Source organism: Aquarana catesbeiana, linkage group LG05 (assembly GCF_042186555.1).
Source record: "Aquarana catesbeiana isolate 2022-GZ linkage group LG05, ASM4218655v1, whole genome shotgun sequence".
Classification (NCBI taxonomy): domain Eukaryota; kingdom Metazoa; phylum Chordata; class Amphibia; order Anura; family Ranidae; genus Aquarana; species Aquarana catesbeiana.
Window position 1 is genome coordinate 389,336,023 of NC_133328.1, and position 21,889 is coordinate 389,357,911.

The 21,889-nt window shown below is 41.0% G+C and overlaps 1 protein-coding gene across 1 annotated transcript in view; it reads left to right on the top strand.

Moving 5' to 3' along the window:
• The window catches only part of SYCP2L (synaptonemal complex protein 2 like), a 256,224-nt gene that overhangs the window by 221,581 nt on the left and 12,754 nt on the right, over positions 1–21,889 (top strand). Inside the window, exons 32-33 of the mRNA XM_073632795.1 lie at positions 7,078–7,177; positions 21,339–21,397. Of these exons, the coding sequence (XP_073488896.1) occupies positions 7,078–7,177; positions 21,339–21,397 (159 nt within the window). The remainder of the gene's footprint in view (positions 1–7,077; positions 7,178–21,338; positions 21,398–21,889) is intronic.

Sequence of the window (21,889 nt, forward strand, 5' to 3'; positions counted from 1 at the left end):
ATTGGGACGGAAGGGGGTGTGTTGAACTGGTGGAGAGATGGGAGGATGTTGATTAGGGTATGATGAATAGATGTCTGTTTCGCTATCTCCGGTGTACAAGTCTTCAAGGAGAGCTAGGCAGGAAGCATCCAGTTCATTGTCAGGGGTGGGGTCATCATGGGGTTCCTCTGATGGATTGTCTCCGGTGGGGTTTTTTGAGGCTTTGATATTGAAAAACCTTTTGGATAGACATTATAATATAACAAAGAGAGGACAAACTTGTAACGCTGACAGAGAGGGTAAAAACATATATTCACACGCTCAGAGGCCATTACCTCCCCATGACCTGGATCCACATCTTAAAGAAAAATACTAAAAAAGACAAGGATTTATTAATCAAAACTAAATTGAAAAAAATGAGGCGTGATGTTGATGACTATACGTCATCCAAAGTATTTAACTGGAAGCCTCAAAAAACACCAGCATACCTCCCCTACTCCCCCCTATTTACCCCCCTGGTCAACAAGCTTCACCCACATACACACTACCACCCAGGCCCTATAACCATCATGGACCTAGCTCTATTCATCCACCATATAGAGCACCTAACTCAAATAACATCCCTTCTCCCCATATTAACATACAGAGGAACATGTTACCTTCCACTTGTACAGACAGAACCCCATCCTTTGACTGCCCAACCCAAACTGAAAAGACACAGAATCCACAAACGTGCGAGTAGCACCATCAGTGAAACGCCTCCCACTGAAACCAAGTCTACCACAAATCCCTCAGTTACCTCTACCACCTTACGCAGCTTTCCTCCTCCAGAAATTACAGACATTGAGGTGTCTAGATCACCACCTTGCGTCATAGATCTACTCCCTACAACCATGCAGGCTAGTTCATCCAGCCCACACACTACAGACTTCACATTCACCTCCAGACCCTTCTTTTTTAGTCAAACCCCCCCAACCTGCACAAAAAAGAAAATTAGAAGAAGAGGCAGGCAAGGGGGGAGAAGATGACAAAAAGAAAAAGGGGAAACTAGCCAAACGATAAAAATCTACAACCTATCAACACTAACCCATCAGCCGGGATGATACCTCATTACTGAGCAAAGAGCCTCAACCTCAGCTGGTCCAAATCCCTTCACCTTGTTTGTAGACCTTAATAAATTCATCCGTGACCTAACAGTCAAAAGGTTTTTCAATATCAAAGCCTCAAAAAAACCCTACCAGAGACAATACATCAGAGGAACCCCATGATGACCCCACCCCTGACAATGAACTGGATGCTTCCTGCATAGCTCTCCTTGAAGACTTGTACACCGGAGATGGAGAAACAGACATCTATTCATCATACCTTAATCAACATCCTCCCACCTCTCTACCAGTTCAAAAAACCTCCTTCCCTCCAAATTCAACCCCACCCACGCCAAAGGTCCATAGCTACAGAGCTTTTATCAAGTTGTTTTTTCAAAATTAAACGCATGTGCAACCAGACTCCGACCCTCACACACAGCCACAATCTCTCAGTATCAGAAAGGGCATGTCTCAAAAGCCCTAACCCAAAATACAGACTTCATCATAAAAACAGCCGACAAAGGAGGGGGTATTGTCATTCAAAACAGAGACGCATATGTCAAAGAAGCCCATAGACTTCTATCTGATGGCAATACCTATACCAAACTACCTTGTGATCCCATATCCAAATTCATACCTGAAGCCCATGCATCGGTCAATAAAGCAACCGCAGATGGGATCATCACAAAAACCGAAGTTGCATTTCTCAAATGATAACTATAACACACCCTACTTCTACCCATCTTCCCAAAATTCATAAAAGTTTGACGGAACCCCCTGGACGTCCCATAGTGGCTGCTATGGACAGTATCACTAACCCTTTCTCCATGTACATCAATCACTTCCTGCAACCATTAGCTCAGAACTTACCAGCATACATTTGTGATGGCACCCACTTACTCAACACCCTACACAACTACCGTTGGGAATCCACATCATTATGGCTATCACTCAATGTTTGCTCATTATATACATTTATTTCCACACGAAATTGGATTAGAAGCAATAGAGTATTTTCTCTCTCAAGACTCTTTAATCAACTCCAGACAGGCAGAATTTATCATGGAATGTACAAAATTCTGCCTAACCCACAACTATTTTTCTTTCGAAAATCAATATTACCTACAAACCCAAGGCACAGCTATGGGGGCAAACTTTACCCCCAGCTATGCCAATCTGTCAATGGGTCTCTGGGAACAACGCTCAATTTGGAACAACAACCCCCACTCTGAACATATTATATACTTTGGACGATACATAGATGATATTGTCATCATCTGGGATGGCTCTCGGTCCCAAGCAGATTTTGTGGCTTATTGCAACACCAATAATTGCCTATCATTCACTTCATTCTGCGATCCATACACCCTAGCTTTTCTGGACTTAGACCTAAGCCACTGGGACAATCTCATTCATGCTAAGAACTACATGAAACCCACTGCAGGCAACTCTTACTTCCATTTTCACAGCTGCCACCCATCCTATATGGATTTCCAATATACCAAAAAGCCAATTTTGCCATTTGAAACACAATTTCACCCGGTTAGAAGATTACATCGAACAAAGCAACCTATTCACGAAAAAATTCTCCGAAAAGGGCTACCTTGCCTCCCTAGTCGAGGGAGCCTACAACCATTTCCTCAGCGAAGCAACAAGATCCAACAATCAACCTCATCCTCCCAAGCACCCAGATTTATCACCCAATTTCATACACAACACAGAAGGATGGAACACATCTTCCACAAACATTGAGGCATACTACGAGAAGACCCCCATCTCAAAAATAGTCTTGATGAAAAACCTAAAATTACATACAGAAGAGCTCAAAATCTAAAAGGAAAAATAGCTCCTAGTAAATTAAAAACTCGCAAAACTAACCCCCACACCCACCTTTCTTAACGTCAAGGGCATGTATCAGTGTCGCAAGTTAAATTGTTTAACGTGCAAATTTGTTTAACATAAACGAAAACACTTCACTAGAAAAGACAAAACATATCAACTTGGTCAATTTTTCAATTGTTCCACTGAATTTGTGGTATATTGCCTCTCTTGCCCATGCAACCTACTTTATGTAGGCCACACCACCAGGACATTGCGTAAGAGATTTGGAGAACATAGACGTTTCACTGAAGATAACAAGAACCTGACGATTCCAAGACACTTCACAGAGTTTCACCAAGGCTCCACCAATGGCCTACAAGTCTGGATTATAGAAGCCATCCCAGGCAGTCTCCCTCGAGCAGAACGCATCAAGTGTCTGTGTGAGAGGGAGACCTTCTGGATATACACCCTGGACTGCCTAAAGCTGGGAGGACTAAACAAAGAAATCGAAACCCATTCCATCTTCTAGCAAGCACCTAACCATATACCCCAAACACAGCCTTACTACCCCCATTTCCTGCTATCAGTACCCGCCTTGTATACCTACTAATTACCGCCCTTCCCTCTCCCCCCCCCCCGGCCCTTCTCCCACCCCCCCACCCCTCCTTTCCCCCAACCTTCCCCTGTTCCCCTGTCCCTCTCCCTTCCTCCCATATTTCGTACTAGTAAATTGCCCCTTGTTTTTTGAGATATGAACATATAGCACGCACACACATTTTTCAAAAATTTCTTTCCCAGCATGTGCTTACCCCTCCACTTATACATATTTATATTCCTTATACCGTTCTGATGATCATTATCTAATTACCAACCTTCCACGTTTACACGCGTGCACAACACAATACCTTATATGAGCGTTAGTTCCATACCCTTGAATCAGTGACACTGTCTAACTCTTATGGAACTATTGACTCTACATCCTTTGTATCCTTCCTACAATTAAGCATTATGTAAATTAACCCCTCCCCCCCCCCCTCCTTTGCGTAATGAAAACATTAATAATATATAACTCAAATAATATCAAATGATACATCCTCTTCCAAATTTTTTTCTACAGGAACCTTTTCAACCAATGCGATACTTCCAACGCTACCCAGTGAGTATGCTGTAGTCAAACCACCCCCCGTTCATACCCATAAGTGATATTATAGTCTATAATTATTATAATTTATGAACAGTATGCCGTGTATGTGTGTATGTATATATATATATATATATATATATATATATATGTGTGTGTGTGTATAAAATATGTGTGTCTTTTAGTCCCATTATTTTCCATTTCTTTTTAATTGTGTTTATTTTCCCCTTTTACTTTCATTACTATTTTCCATTTTATTATAATTTTTTATTAATTGTATTCTTATTTTTATTTTCATTTTTATTTTTATGTTATTTTTATTTTACTATCTTTACTTTCATTTTTCTGTCATTTGGCCTCTATCTTATTTACACTGGGGCAAAAAAGTATTTAGTCAGCCACCAATTGTGCAAATTCTCCCACTTAAAAAGATGAGAGAGGCCTGTAATTGTGAGCGACAAAATGTGGAAACAAATCCAGACAATCACATTGTCTGATTTTTGAAAGAATTTATTTGCAAATTATGGTGGAAAATAAGTATTTGGTCACCTACAAACAAGCAAGATTTCTGGCTCACAGACCTGTATCTTCTTCTTCTTTAAGAGGCTCCTCTGTCCTCCACTCATTACCTGTATTAATGGCACCTGTTTGAACTTGTTATCAGTATAAAAGACACCTGTCAACAACCTCAAACAGTCACACTCCAAACTCCACTATGGTGAAGACCAAAGAGCTGTTGAAGGACACCAGAAACAAAATTGTAGACCTGCACCAAACTGGGAAGACTGAATCTGCAATAGGCAAGCAGCTTGGTGTGAAGAAATCAACTGTTGGAGCAATAGTTAGAAAATGGAAGACATACAAGACCATTGATAATCTCCCTCGATCTGGGGCTCCACGCAAGATCTCACCCCGTGGGGTCAAAATGATCACAATAACGGTCAGCAAAAATCCCAGAACCACACGGGGGGACCTAGTGAATGACCTTCAGAGAGCTGAGACCAACGTAACAAAGGCTACCATCAGTAACACACTACGCCGCCAGGGACTCGGATCCTGCAGTGCCAGACGTGTCCCCCTGCTTAAGCCAGTACATGTCTGGGCCCATCTGAGGTTTGCTAGAGAGCATTTGGATGATCCAGAAGAGGATTGGGAGAATGTCATATGGTCAGATGAAACCAAAGTAGAACTGTTTGGTAGAAACACAAGTCATCGTGTTTGGAGGAGAGAGAGAATGCTGAGTTGCAACCAAAGAACACCATACCTACTGTGAAGCATGGGGCTGGTAACATCCTGCTTTGGGGCTGTTTCTCTGCAAAGGGAACAGGACGACTGACCGTGTACATGAAAGAATGAATGGGGCCATGTATCGTGAGATTTTGAGTGCAAACCTCCTCCCATCAGCAAGGGCATTGAAGATGAAATGTGGCTGGGTCTTTCAGTATGACAATGATCCCCAACACACTGCCCGGTCAACGAAGGAGTGGCTTCGTAAGAAGCATTTCAAGGTCCTGGAATGGCCTAGCCAGTCTCCAGATCTCAACCCCCCAGAAAACCTTTGGAGGGAGTTGAAAGTCCATGCTGCCCAGCGACAGCTCCAGAACACCACTGTTCTAGAGGAGATCTGCATGGAGGAATGGGCCAACATACCAGCAACAGTGTGTGACAACCTTGTGAAGACTTACAGAAAACGTTTGACCTCTGTCATTGCCAACAAAGGATATATAACAAAGTATTGAGATGAACTTTTGATATTGACCAAATACTTACTTTCCACCATAATTTGCAAATTCTTTCAAAAATCAGACAATGTGATTGTCTGGATTTGTTTCCACATTTTGTCGCTCATAGTTGAGGTATACCTATGATGACAATTACAGGCCTCTCACCTTTTTAAGTGGGAGAACTTGCACAATTGGTGGCTGACTAAATACTTTTTTGCCCCACTGTATTTACCAGCCATAGAATCTTGTTTTCTATATTTTTGTATGCTGGAGATATTGTGACTTCCACCGTTCCCTCTACACCCCTATATCTTCCCTCCCCCCACCCCCACTCTCTTTTCCTTATTGCTTCAAACCTATTTTGCCTCCAACAACGATTGTGTGTATGACCCACATCCTCAAAGCAACGCTGGTCGGCTGACCTTTACAGTTCTGGACACCGCCCCTTCCCCTCCCTTCTCTCCTCCCTTCCTATGTAATTATTGCCAGTAATGGCCGGAATCCACACCTGACGAAGGAGCACGCATGCTCCGAACGCGAGCTGTACAGTCACACCCCCCCCCCCCCCGTTCTCAAGCATCTGGAGTCTCCTGCTGACGTGCTCACTGCGGGTAATCCAAACCTCAGAGCTACAGACACCACCGGAAGCGACCGGGGTCTGACCCCCCCTACCGCAGCCCAGCTGGAAACCGGAGGATACTCGATGGAAAAGAGAACTACCCTATGCCTGTTTTTAACTACTCAAATGTCAGTGTAAAATTTTTAAAAACTTATTAAAAGCCTTGTTTTAAACTGACCTACTACCCTTAGAGCGGCGCTGATCTTTCTCTCTCTTTCTCCCATGCTACAGAGTCTCTTCTGCTGGCTGCCGATTGCTACATACACCGGAACCTATTAATATAGGTTTGGACCAATGAAACTGTTCTCAATCACCACAAGAAAGCTCTTGCTCTTTCCTTTCATCCATACCACTGCCCCATAATACTTGACCAGCAGCCCCTAGCGCTCCATCCCCCCCCACCACCACCGTTATCACACCAGACCACCTTCTTTCATTGCTCTGTGGTGCAGTTCTGATGCTCACATGTCCATTGTAGGCACTTTTGGCTGTGGAAACAGGTCAGCACGAGAACCCTGAGCAGTTTACGGCTACTCAGCCCCATATACAACAAATTTTTCTGCTTTTAACACATAAGCTAACCTGTCAGTGGTCATAAAGTTATGGTTGATGTATGTATTTCTACTTTATATTTTGCTCGGAAAAGTATAATACATGGGCATGTAGAAATTGGGTATGGTGTTTTCTACTCAGTATTTTTTATTTTAGAATTCGTAAGCTGAACCGCTTTCATGAGATTGTGGTGCAAGAACTTTCTACACTTGAGGCTGACACACAGGCTTTGAGAGAGCTGGAGAAAGAAACATTGGTAAGTCCATGATTGCTTGTCAATAAGCACCTGAAAATCTAGTTTTATTTTCATCTCCAAAAGTAACTGGTGTATAGCTAGGTTTGATAAATTGGGAATGTCCTGCTTCTAGTTGGTAGAAGCAGATTGTACCGGTTTAAAGTTTGTTAATTATATTAGCACTGGTTCTAAATCCACAATAAATATCAGGCAGTTTCAGACACGTTCATGACATTTTTATCACAAAAATAGCCAAGTGAAGTTTTTTTTTAGAGTGATGTAATCACCATGTATATGGCCAGCATTAAAGCTAAAGGTTTTTTTACCTTAATGCTTTCTCTGCATTAAAATTTTAAAGGCAAATATTTTTATTTTAAAAAACATCATACTTACCTGCTCTCTGGTTTTGCACAGAGCAGCCCCGATCCTCCTCTTCTCCAGTCCCCCTCTGGTGCTTCTGTACCCTCCCTTCTGCTGAGTGCCCCCAGAGCAAGCAGCTTGCAATGGCGGTACCTAGGCAGGCTCGCTCCGAACCGCTGCTCTGCATGTCTATTCACACACACACACAGCCATGGCTCTGCCCCGCCCCCTCTCTCTCGCTCTCCTCATTGGCTCACTGGCTGTGATTGACATGGCTCCCGCTGCTATCTCAACCGATTAGGGGAAGTCCCCGGAGAGCTGAGGCTCTCAAGCTCATTGCTGGTTTGTGATGGGGCTCAGGTAAGTATTGGGGGGCTGCTGCACACAGAAGGTTTTTTACCTTCATGCATAGAATGCATGAAGGTAAAAAGCTTGAGCCTTTAGAACCACTTTAGGGTAAAAAAAAAAAACTTGTGCCCAATCTCGGTCCAGCGCTGTGAACCAGAACAGTGGCTCCGATTTCTCTTCTCCTTCTCACTGGACTCAAAGCAGTGTGAGCCATTGGCTGCTGCTGTCAATTAAATATAGTGACAAGGGAGGGGTGTGGGGCAAGCCGCACTGTGTGTGTTAATAGATGCGCACAGTGTGGCTGGGGGGCAAGCCCACATGAGTACCCCAACGACTTGCTGGGGGGAGTTACTCTAAGGCCAGGGGAGGCAGGAGCGCTGACGGGGGACCCCCAAAGGGGAAAATCAGAGCTGCTCTGTGCAAAATCATTACACAGAGCAGGTAAGTATGACAAATTTGCTATGTTAGAAAAAAAAAGTTAATATAATTTTAAATTATGTTTTATAAACGTTAAAGTACAAACCGCGTTCACAATTTTTAGGGGCTTTTAGTGTAACTAATTTGTCTATTGAAAAAAATATATACATTTCTAGACCTTATTGAACTAGTAACATGTATGTAATTTTAGATGCCTAGGAGTAAATTTAGGGTACTTGATTATGCTAATTCTGACTTTTGTTAGTAGAGAGCTTCCTGTCACCTTTAACATCAACATAATTTTGACATTAATGGAATTGAATCAAAAAAGGTTAAAGGAACATATTTTGTCATGGTTACATGAATGTTTATGTTTTTGGGGTTGTATTCGATATGTGTACAGAGAGATCACACAAATACTTGTATGTATAACATTTATTAACCACTTCCGGACCGCCGCACGCCGATGTACGTCCAAACTTTGAAGGGGGATATCGTTGTTATGGCAGCAGCTAGCTGCCATAACCCCGGTATCCCCGTTTTCGTGCGGCGGTCCGCTTTCTGATAAAAGTGGTCCCTGCGGCGGATTCGCCGCGAGATCACTTTTATCGGTGGCGGGAGAGGGGCCCCCCCTCCCACCGTGATCCGGTGCCCTCCGCCGCTTACTGGAGCCGTTGGTAGCAGCGGAGGCGATCGCGTCCGTCTCCCTCCTCTGCCTGGTGATGAGTGAGGCTAAGATGGCGCCCATCGTCTCCATGACACTGCTGGGCGGATTTTTTTAAATTACTTTTTTTTTTTTATTATTATTGCATTATAGTGTAAATATGAGATCTGAGGTCTTTTTGACCCCAGATCTCATATTTAAGAGGTCCTGCCATGCTTTTTTCTATTACAAGGGATGTTTACATTCCTTGTAATAGGAATAAAAGTGACACTTTTTTTTTTTTTTTAAACCATGTAAAAATAAATAAAATAATGTAAAATAAATAATAAAAATATTTTTTTTTTTTTAAACCCCCCCCCCCCGTCCCGACAAGCTCGCGCGCAGAAGCCAAAGCATACGCGAGTAGCGCCCGCATATGAAAACGGTGGTCAAACCACACATGTGAGGTATCGCCGCGACTGGTAGAGCGAGAGCAATAATTCTAGCCCTAGACCTCCTCTGTAACGCAAAACATGCAATCTGTAGAATTTTTTAAACGTCGCCTATGGAGATTTTTGAGGGTAAAAGTTTGACGCCATTCCACGAGCGGGCGCAATTTTGAAGCGTGACATGTTGGGTATCAATTTACTTGGCGTAACATTATATTTCACAATATAAAAAAAATTGGGCTAACTTTACTGTTGTCTTATTTTTTTATTCAAAAAAGTGAATTTTTTCCAAAAAAACTGCGCAAATACGGTGCAAAAAAAAGTATTGCAACGACCGCCATTTTATTCTCTAGGGTGTTAGAAAAAAAACATATATAATGTTTGGGGGTTCTAAGTAATTTTCTAGCAAAAAAACTTGTTTTAAACATGTAAACCCCTAAAATCCAAAACGAGGCTGGTCCTTAAGTGGTTAAAAGTAATTACAGATACGGATATTAGAAAATATAACAAGAATACTTGACTAAAGATGCTGTTTCCACCACGGAGTCTCGTCTGGTTGCGCAGGTGATCACAGACGAATGCATTATTGCAAGCTGTGATGTGAGGCTGAGCTCTTACAAGTTTTGGCTGTGGTAATATAAGACTTGAAAGAAAGGAAATGGTCACCCCACCCCCACTGGAGCAAAATTACCTTCTAAGGAAAATGGCACATTCCTGAAAGGAGAATGAGCTGGCTTGTCCATATAGTCAGTTTACAATCACATTCCTATCAGCTACAGTAACTGGGATATTGAAGGCTTTAGGCCTCATGTACACTTGAGTTTAGGAGCTTTTGGCGTTTTTTGCCAAATTTAATAAACCTAACTCCATAAAAGTCTGTGTCCATGTACACATAGGGGTTTATTTACTAAAGTCAAATCCACTGTGCACTTGGAAGTGCAGTCGCTGTAGATCGGAAGGGGATATGCAAAGAAAATAAATAACAGCATTTTTGCTTGTTCGTGATTGGATGATAGAAATCAGCAGAGCTTCCCCATCATTTCAGATCTTCCCCTCAGATCTACAGCGACTGCACTTTCAAGTGCACTTGTAGTGCACAGTAGATCTGCCTTTAGTAAATCAACCCCTTAGGCTTTTAGCAGCATTTAGGAGCTGCTAGGGTTAGGGGAAGTTCGACCTACCTCTCCTGAACGCAGAAGAATTGCATTTAGAATAGGAAAGTTTCACTGCCGGCCGTGGGAAACTGCGTTTTCCCTCGGCCAAGTGTACATATGAAGCCTTAGAGCCACAATGTTAAAAAGGAAATATGTAATATGCAATTTTCCCATCAGAGCAATACTGTTTTATTCCATCACCTGCCCATCCTAAAGTTGTCCTGGTCAGTGTGGATTGAGCTTAAATGCCTCATTTCATTTCAGGACCTCCCAGATAACATATCCTTATAGGACAGCCCTATATTAGCACAACCTAGTTCATTTCCAAATACTGCATTATAGAAACCCATGGTGAAAAAGGGGAAAAAGGCGGGACTTTAAATGAAGCGCACAGTCAATAGTGAGGGGTCAAGAGATTGTATATTTAATATAAAACATGATAAAAAATTCATACAAATTAGTACATTGGTCACAGTATAATTCATCTATATACATGAGAAAACATGATAGTGCATGGCGGTGAAGAGGGATTAGAACTACACCAACTGTGAGACTTTCCATTGCACAGTATTGATACATACATTCGTGTGAATGGAGTAGAGTACATAATCGGTATTACACATTGCATGTACAGAGGCTCTACGCATTTCGTGGAGTATTTATATCCACTCTTCAGGAGCGACAATGTGTGTATCTGAAATGAAACATATACATTTAAAGATCAATGCTTTTGTCGGGAAGTAAAGAAGTATAACTTAGGGATAAACGCTAGTTGTAAGGATACTCACAACTACCATACAGCGAAAGTGCAATAGTGACAGCTGGAGGCTCCCCTAGGGGCATCTTTTCCGGGAGCTGTGGCAGTGTCCAGCGTGTGCGAAACCCCCACATGAAAACACTGGGGGCGGGCAGAACTCCAAGGTGTGGTGGTCCCTTGGAAGGGTTGTGTATGTGACTGGAGGCGTCTTAAGGGATGTCTATAAAAAATGAGAGCGTGAATAAGATGGCATGTGAGCCAAAAATATTTAAGTGTACTGAAATAGAAACCGGGTATTGAACCTGTGTCAGTGATAGTGAAAGCATGATACGTACTAACCAAGCCCAGAAGGAAAGGTTTTGTAACTCTTGCAGAAATTTATGAGAGGGAATGATGTACTCATCCAACACAATTTTGATGTACCTTCTATGCAGTAGATTCCTACAGCTGCACCATTGCTTGGTGTATTTAGTCATGAACCAGAATAAATCCATCTCTGAATACCCACTTATAGGAGTGTTAAAGTTGCCCTAAAGTGTTCATACCCACTCTGTATTCCCACTTGCTACAAACCAAACTGGGTAAAACTCAACCAGCTGTTAGGACTAGATGGCAGACCCTACTATCTGCTATGCCTACAGAGGAATAGGATAATATATGCTCCTCTAGTATCATAGTCTCACTACCAGTTTTTAACATAATCATTCAGTAGTATAATAAACACCAAACATGCCCATCTCGTGTTAGACAGCATAAAATGGGACATATGGGAACCCCCCCACGGAATATTATGTTATTCATAACCGGATTAGGGGATTTCATATTATAACCGATATCGGCCGACAAGATATTGCTCACCACCTTATTGCAGCTCCTTTTTCCCTATACACCTGATGTTTATTTAGTATACTAGATGAAGAATATTGGCCACACTATACTAGAATATTTTTTACTATTTATTATTACTAGAAACTTTTCTTGTGGCTCGCAAAGTCTTACCAATATAGGAGAGACTTCAAACTCTCCACTTCCGAACTGTTGCGGGTTTCCCCACTGACAGCTGAATGTAAACAAAAGAATGGCAGGAATGAAAAATAAAGAATAGGGACAGCGTGGGGTCCCCCCACAATCCATACCAGGCCCTTAGGGTCTGGTATGTATTCAAAGGGAAACCCCACGCCGTAATAAAAAAAATGCGTGATGTCTCTCCAAAAATACATACCAGACCGTTATCCGAGGATGTAGCCCAGCTACATGAATTTCTCTCTACGTACTACTTTGCATACTGAGCCAGCACCCGTATCTGAGGAGGAGGAGATTTTTGTGGCCCAGACTCCTGAAGCACGTTCTTTTTTCCAGCCCGTGTGTATGTCGGCATCTGACCGACTCCCAATCAGCACTCTCAGCCAACAGGACCAGCAGGACACATAAGGGAGCTTTCATATACCGATAAGCCCCCCGCCTGCAGACCCCCACAACCCTGGCCGCTGGTTGTGGGGTTCTGTGGGTGAGGGGGCTTATCGGTATATGAAAGCTCCCTTATGTGTCCTGCTGGGAGCGCTGATTGGGAGTCGGTCAGATGCCGACATACACACGGGCTGGAAAAAGAACCTGCTTCAGGAGTCTGGGCCACAAAAATCTCCTCCTCCTCAGATATGGGTGCTGGCTCAGTATGCAAGGTAACATGCTGCAAAATCAAATAGTGAACACCACTCCACTACCTAAAATCTAAAAATTGCACAACAATTAAATGTGTCTGTGATTCTGCGCAAAACCTCTCCACTAATAACAAGTGAACAATAGGTGATATCAATATGTGAATCAATAAAAGATAATACTCTATGTAAAATATAGCATACAAACATCTACAGTGACTTCAGTGGTGGTACATAAGGTGAAGTGACTGATGCATAAATATAAAGTGACTGAACAAAGTGCAAGTGCGTTGATAGAAGATCTGGTGACTTTCGTGGTGTTGGATCCCCACTCGGGGCTCCCAGAACTCTCACCTTGATGACACAATAAAAGTGCCTGTTAGAATCCGTTGGATGTTGTCCTCTTTCCGCCCGGATCAATGCTGGCGCTCCGGTATGCCTATGGGTAGGCGATCGGCGGTGTTCCCTCCAATGAATGGGCTCCACATGGGGAATAATCAAAAAGGAGGGGACTCCAATGGTGTGATAACGTATAACCAAAGATTTTATTAAAAAATATTAACTGCTTACATTAAGAACGAAAAAATGCGCTGGGCAGCAGTGAGAAACAGCGTGGTTACAATCCCCGCTACGTCACTTCCGGTCCACGTGTGTTGTGTATCCGGTCACGTCCTACACGTTACGTCATGTCACATGACTTCCTCAGGGCACCGGATTGGCTATTGCCATTGTGTATTTATATCATTCGGACAGGAAGTAAACAGATCGCCATTTTGTTGTGGACAGGATGTGTATCAATACAGCGGCCATTTTGCGGAGGATGGTCGCGCTGGTAGTGTATTAATAAAGTTACCTTGTATACAAACAAAAAAGTAAAAAAAGGGGAAGCCAAGGTGTTTGAACTATAAGAGAATCTGCTTGATGTCTGATGTAGTGTAGATGGATCCATGAACGCTCATCTTGCGATCATGTATACAAGTTCAAACAAGTAAAACAATAATGGTGATCCCCATTGTGTAAAAATAAATAAATAAAAAGTTGATACCTAAAGACAAAAATGTAATATATAAAACCCCGAGCTTTATTATATAGCCGCTAGTGATTCAGCCATAAAAATAATTAAAAAACACTGGATGATTAAACCAGGTAGGTAGCCAATACTGTATATATAAGTCCATATGTATGAGCGTATATCTGCATGAGAATATATATGTATTGATAAAAAATATATAATATAAAAAATATAAAAAAATTATTTTAAAAAATATTTTTCCAAAATATTCTTTTTTGGTTAAAAACCCCCTATGCAAATGGATTGGACAAATGATAACAGCAACATATGGCACACCGGAAATGATATAGTGGGTTAACATGAATCAGTATAAAATGGTTAAAAATCACTTATAAAACAGTTTAAGTCAAATTCTATGTTTAACCCTTCGGGTGCCAATGTTCTAATTTTATGTATCCACTTCGACTCGTTCTGACTAAGTGCTCTAATTTTATGATCCCCTCTCCACGATCTGTTATATTTCTCTATGCCCCAAAACAACAGTCCCGTGGGGTCTTTATTATGCTTTAGCGCAAAGTGCTTAGATGTTTCGGACATCCTTTTATAATCTTTTAAATGTGCTTTTTGATTCTGGTTTTTAGTGCTCTCTTGGTTCTCCCTACATACTGTAAATTACAGGCACATTGTAGAATATACACTACTCCTTCTGTATGACAATTGATAAAATCTTTTATAGGGTAGGTATTTCCTGTGTTAGTTGCTTTAAACTCGTGTCTTTTACCCTGAAATTTTTTTGCATGTGTACATGCAAAGCAGTACTTGCAGGGATAGAACCCTTTGCCATTGAAAAATGTAAATTTGTTTTTGGGGGGAGGTTCGACCACATTTTTAACAATAATGTCCCTCAGAGTAGGTGCTCTTTTGTAAATAATCGGTGGTTTCTCTGGTAGTATTCTTTGTAAATGCTTATCTTCCTTTAGGATATGCCAATGTCTTCGAATTATCCTTTCTATGTCTTTGAATTGGACATTGTAATCTAGAATTAGACTTGGTGCTTCTGGGAATGGTTGTACCTTCTTGGGTGTATGTATCATTTGTTTCCTGTTCATTGTTTGAATCGATTGGATCTCTCTTTTAATCTGCGCTTCTTCATACCCTTTGTTCACAAATCTTTGTCCAATCAGGTTAGCCTGGGTATTAAAATCTCTATCAGTGGTGCAGTTACGCCTGATTCTCACGAGTTGGCCTCTCGGAATGTTATATAACCATGGTTTGTGGTGGCAGCTTGTTATGGGTAGGTAGTGGAGTGGTGTTCACTATTTGATTTTGCAGCATTACACAGAATATTCCTTAATCACTTTAGTAGCGCAGAAGTCCATCGCAAGATACCCCACATTATCACATTTCACCCACCCACTTTTGCAGCCACTATGGAAGTTTTTACTTTTATGGAACACAGAAACGTGAATCTAGACGCTATTTTTTCCACACAAGCCAAAACTAATAGTGATCTAGAATCATTGTCCCGGAAATTGGGACATACAATGGAAAAAAAGATCAGTTTGTGGTGGGATATTAGTACATTCGAACGCTATCTGAGAGAAGACTCAGATGGGAGCTCCCCCCAAACGATGGCCTCCTTGATAAAGAATCCATTAATGAATGGTACAGTTTCTTTAATGCAAAGAGCATTGAAGGTCTCAGATTCCTCCTAGATAGAAAATATAGAAAAATGAAAGCTATAGACCTACAAATTGAGGAATTAAAAACCAAACTGGAACCACATAAGGAATCTGAAGATTTTAAAAAATTAGCAAACCAACTTAATAAGGACCTGATGACCAAAGATTTAGAAACACAGCAGAGGAAAACTAAAAAGTATCAGAGAGACGTCACAGACTACAAAACAGATCAAGTCTTCAAATGGCAAAATAAAGTTGAAGAACCAGTTACAGCGTCAGCATACTCCACACGAGAAAAAGAGGTGAGAATTTTTGATCCTCAAGAGAGTATACCATACCAACCATTACAATATAATGGCTACAACAGGCAGGTACATCCCCAAACTCCCAGATCCTACCAAGAGCAACATAATTACCGAACCCAGGATCAACAAACCCCGAGAAATACCTGGAAAAAACCTTTTAAAAAATCTCACCACAACAGTGGATACAATCAAAGACACCACAATGACAGACCATATAATGAAGGCCCACCCAGAGAGTATAGAGAAGTACCGTACCAGAACCAATACAGCAGATACGAAAGAAGTCCAATACCTACTCATAACCGATTTGAACCGATCAGAAACTATAATGACTCTAATTCATATTCTCGCCAACACCCATATGAAAGAGAAACACATGGCAATAGTTTTTTAGATCGAGGCCGGAGAGAAACATCACCGAGGAGGAAACAAGACTATGCACACCGATCCCCGAGAAGACACCCACAAGAATCCCAACATTCCCCACAAAGACGACAACAAGAAGAAAGGAGAAGAACCCCAGAACCAAGAGGGGATGTCGAGCGGGAAAGAGACTCAAAAAGAAAAAGGGTATAGTGGGAGAAGGAATCTTCAACCTAAGTGGACAAACTCTGTCCACTGAGGAACTGGCTGTACTAGACAAAGGCCTAAAATATGCCCCCACGAAGAATTTGGACAAATTTGCAACTTACATAGGAATAAGGAAATATGTGAGAAAAGTTAACATCAAGAAAGCAATTTTAAGCAACCCCCAAACCAGACGAATAACCAACATACAAGAAGAACAACGAGTGGAACATAGTGGATTGCGGAACAAGTCTCTCTTTAACCCCCAAATACACGACAATCAACACATAGAAGTATTCAAAAATCTAGTATTAAAGGACCTGGACCAATTGAAGATCAAGAAGGTAAATGACCCCATACACATCAAGAAAGGTATACGCTCCTTGATCAATAAAAAAGACCTGGTAATAAGACCGGCAGATAAAGGAGGAGGGGTGGTCATTCAAAACTAAATGGATTACAAAGCAGAGATTGAACGTCAATTGGGAGATACCAGCACCTATCAAAAGCTACTTGGGAACCCCTCGAGCAAATGCAAAAAAGAATTAGAAAAAGTTGTACATCTGGGTATCAAAAAAGATATATTAGACACGAAAGAAGCAAGATATCTAGTTCCTGACTCACATAGGATCCCGGTCCTCTACACAGTCCCCAAGTTACACAAAAATCTTCAGAACCCCCCGGGGAGACCCATAGTGAATGGGATCAATTCCCTAACAGCAAGAATTGGCCAGTATATCGACTATTTTATCCAACCTGCTATCCAAAAAACAACGTCGTACGTAAGAGACACCAAACATGTCCTACAACTATTAGAAGACATACCGGTCCTGGAAGGAAGGACCCTAATGGCTACTGTAGATGTATCATCTCTCTACACTATAATCCAGCATCACCAAGCATGTGAAGCAACTAAATGGGCTCTGAGAAAATTTAGTACATTAAAATGTACACAAAGAAAATTCTTAATCAAATGTCTTGAGTTCTCATTAAAAAATAATTGCTTATCAAAAGTACTACAAACAAATCACTGGTATTGCCATGGGTGCAAAGTTTGCGCCGAGTGTGGCCAATGCCTTTATGGCACAATGGGAGGAGGAATCTGTGTACAAACACCAACCTCACGAACTAGGACTATTTAAAAGGTTCATTGATGACATCATCATCATATGGAATGGGAGTAGAGAGTCGTTAGAGGTATTTTTACGCAATTTAAACAATAACGACAGGAATATACAACTAACCTGGAACATAGATCCCAAAAAAATAGAATTTCTAGATTTAGAAATCACTATTGAAGAAGACTCATTAATAACCAAAACCCACTTTAAGGAAGTGTCAAGGAACAGCTACCTACCCATAACAAGCTGCCACCACAAACCGTGGTTATATAACATTCCGAGAGGCCAACTCGTGAGAATCAGGCGTAACTGCACCACTGATAGAGATTTTAATACCCAGGCTAACCTGATTGGACAAAGATTTGTGAACAAAGGGTATGAAGAAGCGCAGATTAAAAGAGAGATCCAATCGATTCAAACAATGAACAGGAAACAAATGATACATACACCCAAGAAGGTACAACCATTCCCAGAAGCACCAAGTCTAATTCTAGATTACAATGTCCAATTCAAAGACATAGAAAGGATAATTCGAAGACATTGGAATATCCTAAAGGAAGATAAGCATTTACAAAGAATACTACCAGAGAAACCACCGATTATTTACAAAAGAGCACCTACTCTGAGGGACATTATTGTTAAAAATGTGGTCGAACCTCCCCCCAAAAACAAATTTACATTTTTCAATGGCAAAGGGTTCTATCCCTGCAAGTACTGCTTTGCATGTACACATGCAAAAAAATTTCAGGGTAAAAGACACGAGTTTAAAGCAACTAACACAGGAAATACCTACCCTATAAAAGATTTTATCAATTGTCATACAGAAGGAGTAGTGTATATAATACAATGTGCCTGTAATTTACAGTATGTAGGGAGAACCAAGAGAGCACTAAAAACCAGAATCAAAGAGCACATTGAAAAGATTATAAAAGGATGTCCGAAACATAATGTATCTAAGCACTTTGCGCTAAAGCATAATAAAGACCCCACGGGACTGTTGTTTTGGGGCATAGAGAAATATAACAGATCGTGGAGAGGGGATCATAAAATTAGAGCACTTAGTCAGAACGAGTCGAAGTGGATACATAAAATTAGAACATTGGCACCCGAAAGGGTTAAACATAGAATTTGACTTAAACTGTTTTATAAGTGATTTTTAACCATTTTATACTGATTCATGTTAACCCACTATATCATTTCCGGTGTGCCATATGTTGCTGTTATCATTTGTCCAATCCATTTGCATAGGGGGTTTTTAACCAAAAAAGAATATTTTGGAAAAATATTTTTTAAAATAATTTTTTTATATTTTTTATATTATATATTTTTTATCAATACATATATATTCTCATGCAGATATATGCTCATACATATGGACCTATATATACAGTATTGGCTACCTACCTGGTTTAATCATCCAGTGTTTTTTAATTATTTTTATGGCTGAATCACTAGCGGCTATATAATAAAGCTCGGGGTTTTATATATTACATTTTTGTCTTTAGGTATCAACTTTTTAATTATTTATTTTTACACAATGGGGATCACCATTATTGTTTTACTTGTTTGAACTTGTATACATGATCGCAAGATGAGCGTTCATGGATCCATCTACACTACATCAGACATCAAGCAGATTCTCTTATAGTTCAAACACCTTGGCTTCCCCTTTTTTTACTTTTTTTGTTTGTATACAAGGTAACTTTATTAATACACTACCAGCGCGACCATCCTCCGCAAAATGGCCGCTGTATTGATACACATCCTGTCCACAACAAAATGGCGATCTGTTTACTTCCTGTCCGAATGATATAAATACACAATGGCAATAGCCAATCCGGTGCCCTGAGGAAGTCATGTGACATGACGTAACGCGTAGGACGTGACCGGATACACAACACACGCGGACCGGAAGTGACGTAGCGGGGATTGTAACCACGCTGTTTCTCACTGCTGCCCAGCGCATTTTTTCGTTCTTAATGTAAGCAGTTAATATTTTTTAATAAAATCTTTGGTTATACGTTATCACACCATTGGAGTCCCCTCCTTTTTGATTATTCCCCATGTGGAGCCTATTCATTGGAGGGAACACCGCCGATCGCCTACCCATAGGCATACCGGAGCGCCAGCATTGATCCGGCCGGAAAGAGGACAACATCCGACGGATTCTAACAGGCACTTTTATTGTGTCATCAAGGTGAGAGTTCTGGGAGCCCCGAGTGGGGATCCAACACCACGAAAGTCACCAGATCTTCTATCAACGCACTTGCACTTTGTTCAGTCACTTTATATTTATGCATCAGTCACTTTACCTTATGTACCACCACTGAAGTCACTGTAGATGTTTGTATGCTATATTTTACATAGAGTATTATCTTTTATTGATTCACATATTGATATCACCTATTGTTCACTTGTTATTAGTGGAGAGGTTTTGCGCAGAATCACAGACACATTTAATTGTTGTGCAATTTTTAGATGCAAGGTAACATGTAGAGAGAAATTCAATCCGGATGTCCGCACTCCAACAATAATTTCTTTATTGGTTAAAAACCATACAGCAAGAGATGGAATCAACAGCTAACATGTTTCACACCGTAACTACTGGTGCTTACTCACACAGGCTGGGTGTTTTTGAACCAGCTGTTGTCCCCCGACATTCAGGACATGTGTGCCTGGCTTAAGTCTGCTTTTGGTTTACCTGAAAAGCTCTGAATTCCTGCATTCCTAAATGGACAAGAAAGAAAATAGGCTGTAAATGTACTGTAAAATCCTTTTGAGTCCATTAAGGGTCACAGGTCCCCTCTGTGAATATGATCAGGATTTTGGTACTGCTTTGCTACAAACTGTATTATGCAGGAAGTAGGAGGGATTATCCTCCTGGGCTGGCCAATTTTTCCTTTTACACTTTCCTTCTGTAGGTGGCAGTATAACCCAGCGACCTATTAGCTCATGTGTCTCAATAGGCTCCACAAATATTTTTTTTTTAACGCTGAGTAAAATCCTTTTCTTTAAACCTTTTTCCTCACTATTTAGCCAATTTAGTATATATAAACGTTTCAGGTAAATTGCTTGAGACAATATCTAATCGTTTGCTTCATTCAAATTCAAGCTCTGATAGTAGTATGACCTGGTAATGTGCCAGTCTGGTATTTCAGCAAACAGCCCACTTTTTTCACATACCACTTTAAGCTGACATACACTAGTAGATTTACAAAACTATGTTCCTACAAGAATTCATACAAACATTTGTACTAAAAGTACATTCAATGACTTGATGAATGGTGTTCAAAAGTACTTCAAAACTTAGTTTGCTTCTAACATTCGATTTTGAAATGCATGGCCTTTCCTCAGCGGAAACCACATGTACTGTCAGAAATTGATTCCAGAAAAAATTTCCATCCTGCTCTTTCAAAAATGCTCATCCCTGCAGTAGAAAATGAATGTTGTTTTGACCTCAATAACAGCTAAAAAAATTGGGGCAAATAATCTAAAAATTAAAACTTTTGAACTAAATTCTACTAGTGCATGGACCGTTTTAGTCTGTCTGAAACTAACTAGTCTAGAATGTTTGGGAAGTGATGCTCCAGCTGGTTACCACCTACATTTTAAAGAAGATGAGGCCTATTTGTGATTCTAACATTTTTTGTTTTTTTACTACCAAGTCTTTAATACCACACTGATAATTTACTTTTACCTTTTTCTTGAACAGGAAATTTGGGAGAACCAAACTTTGAAAGTTAAACAGTTTTGTGTAAATCAATCAAAAAGGTATGCATAGTTGTGTTATACAAGAAATATCCAGTTTTGTTTGAAGTGTTTGTTAAGCTAAAAAAAATCTGCTATAGCTCCCACTGCTATAGAACACTAAGCTCCCCAGTGCATGTCATTTATAAAAATATGCTGTAAAATAGCTTACTTCAGAGCGCCGTTCGGCGCTCAGCTGACCGCCCACTGGTCTCCTCTCCCAATGCGATAGCTGCAGGGGGAGGTGCTGGGAAACCCCTGCTGACGTCAGCCGAGGAAAGGAGGAGACCGGCGGGCAGTCATGTGAGCACTGAACGGCGCTCTGAAGTAAGCCATTATACCGCATATTTTTATAAATGACATGCACTGGGGAGCTTAGTGTTCTATATCAGCGGGAACTATAGAAGAAAAAAACTGTTATATTTGGAGCAGGTTAGGCGGATCGGGGAGCAGACAGGCAAGAAGGGGAGGGGGGAGGAGGACAGAGGGAGACAGACACAGGAGAGCAGGGCTGCT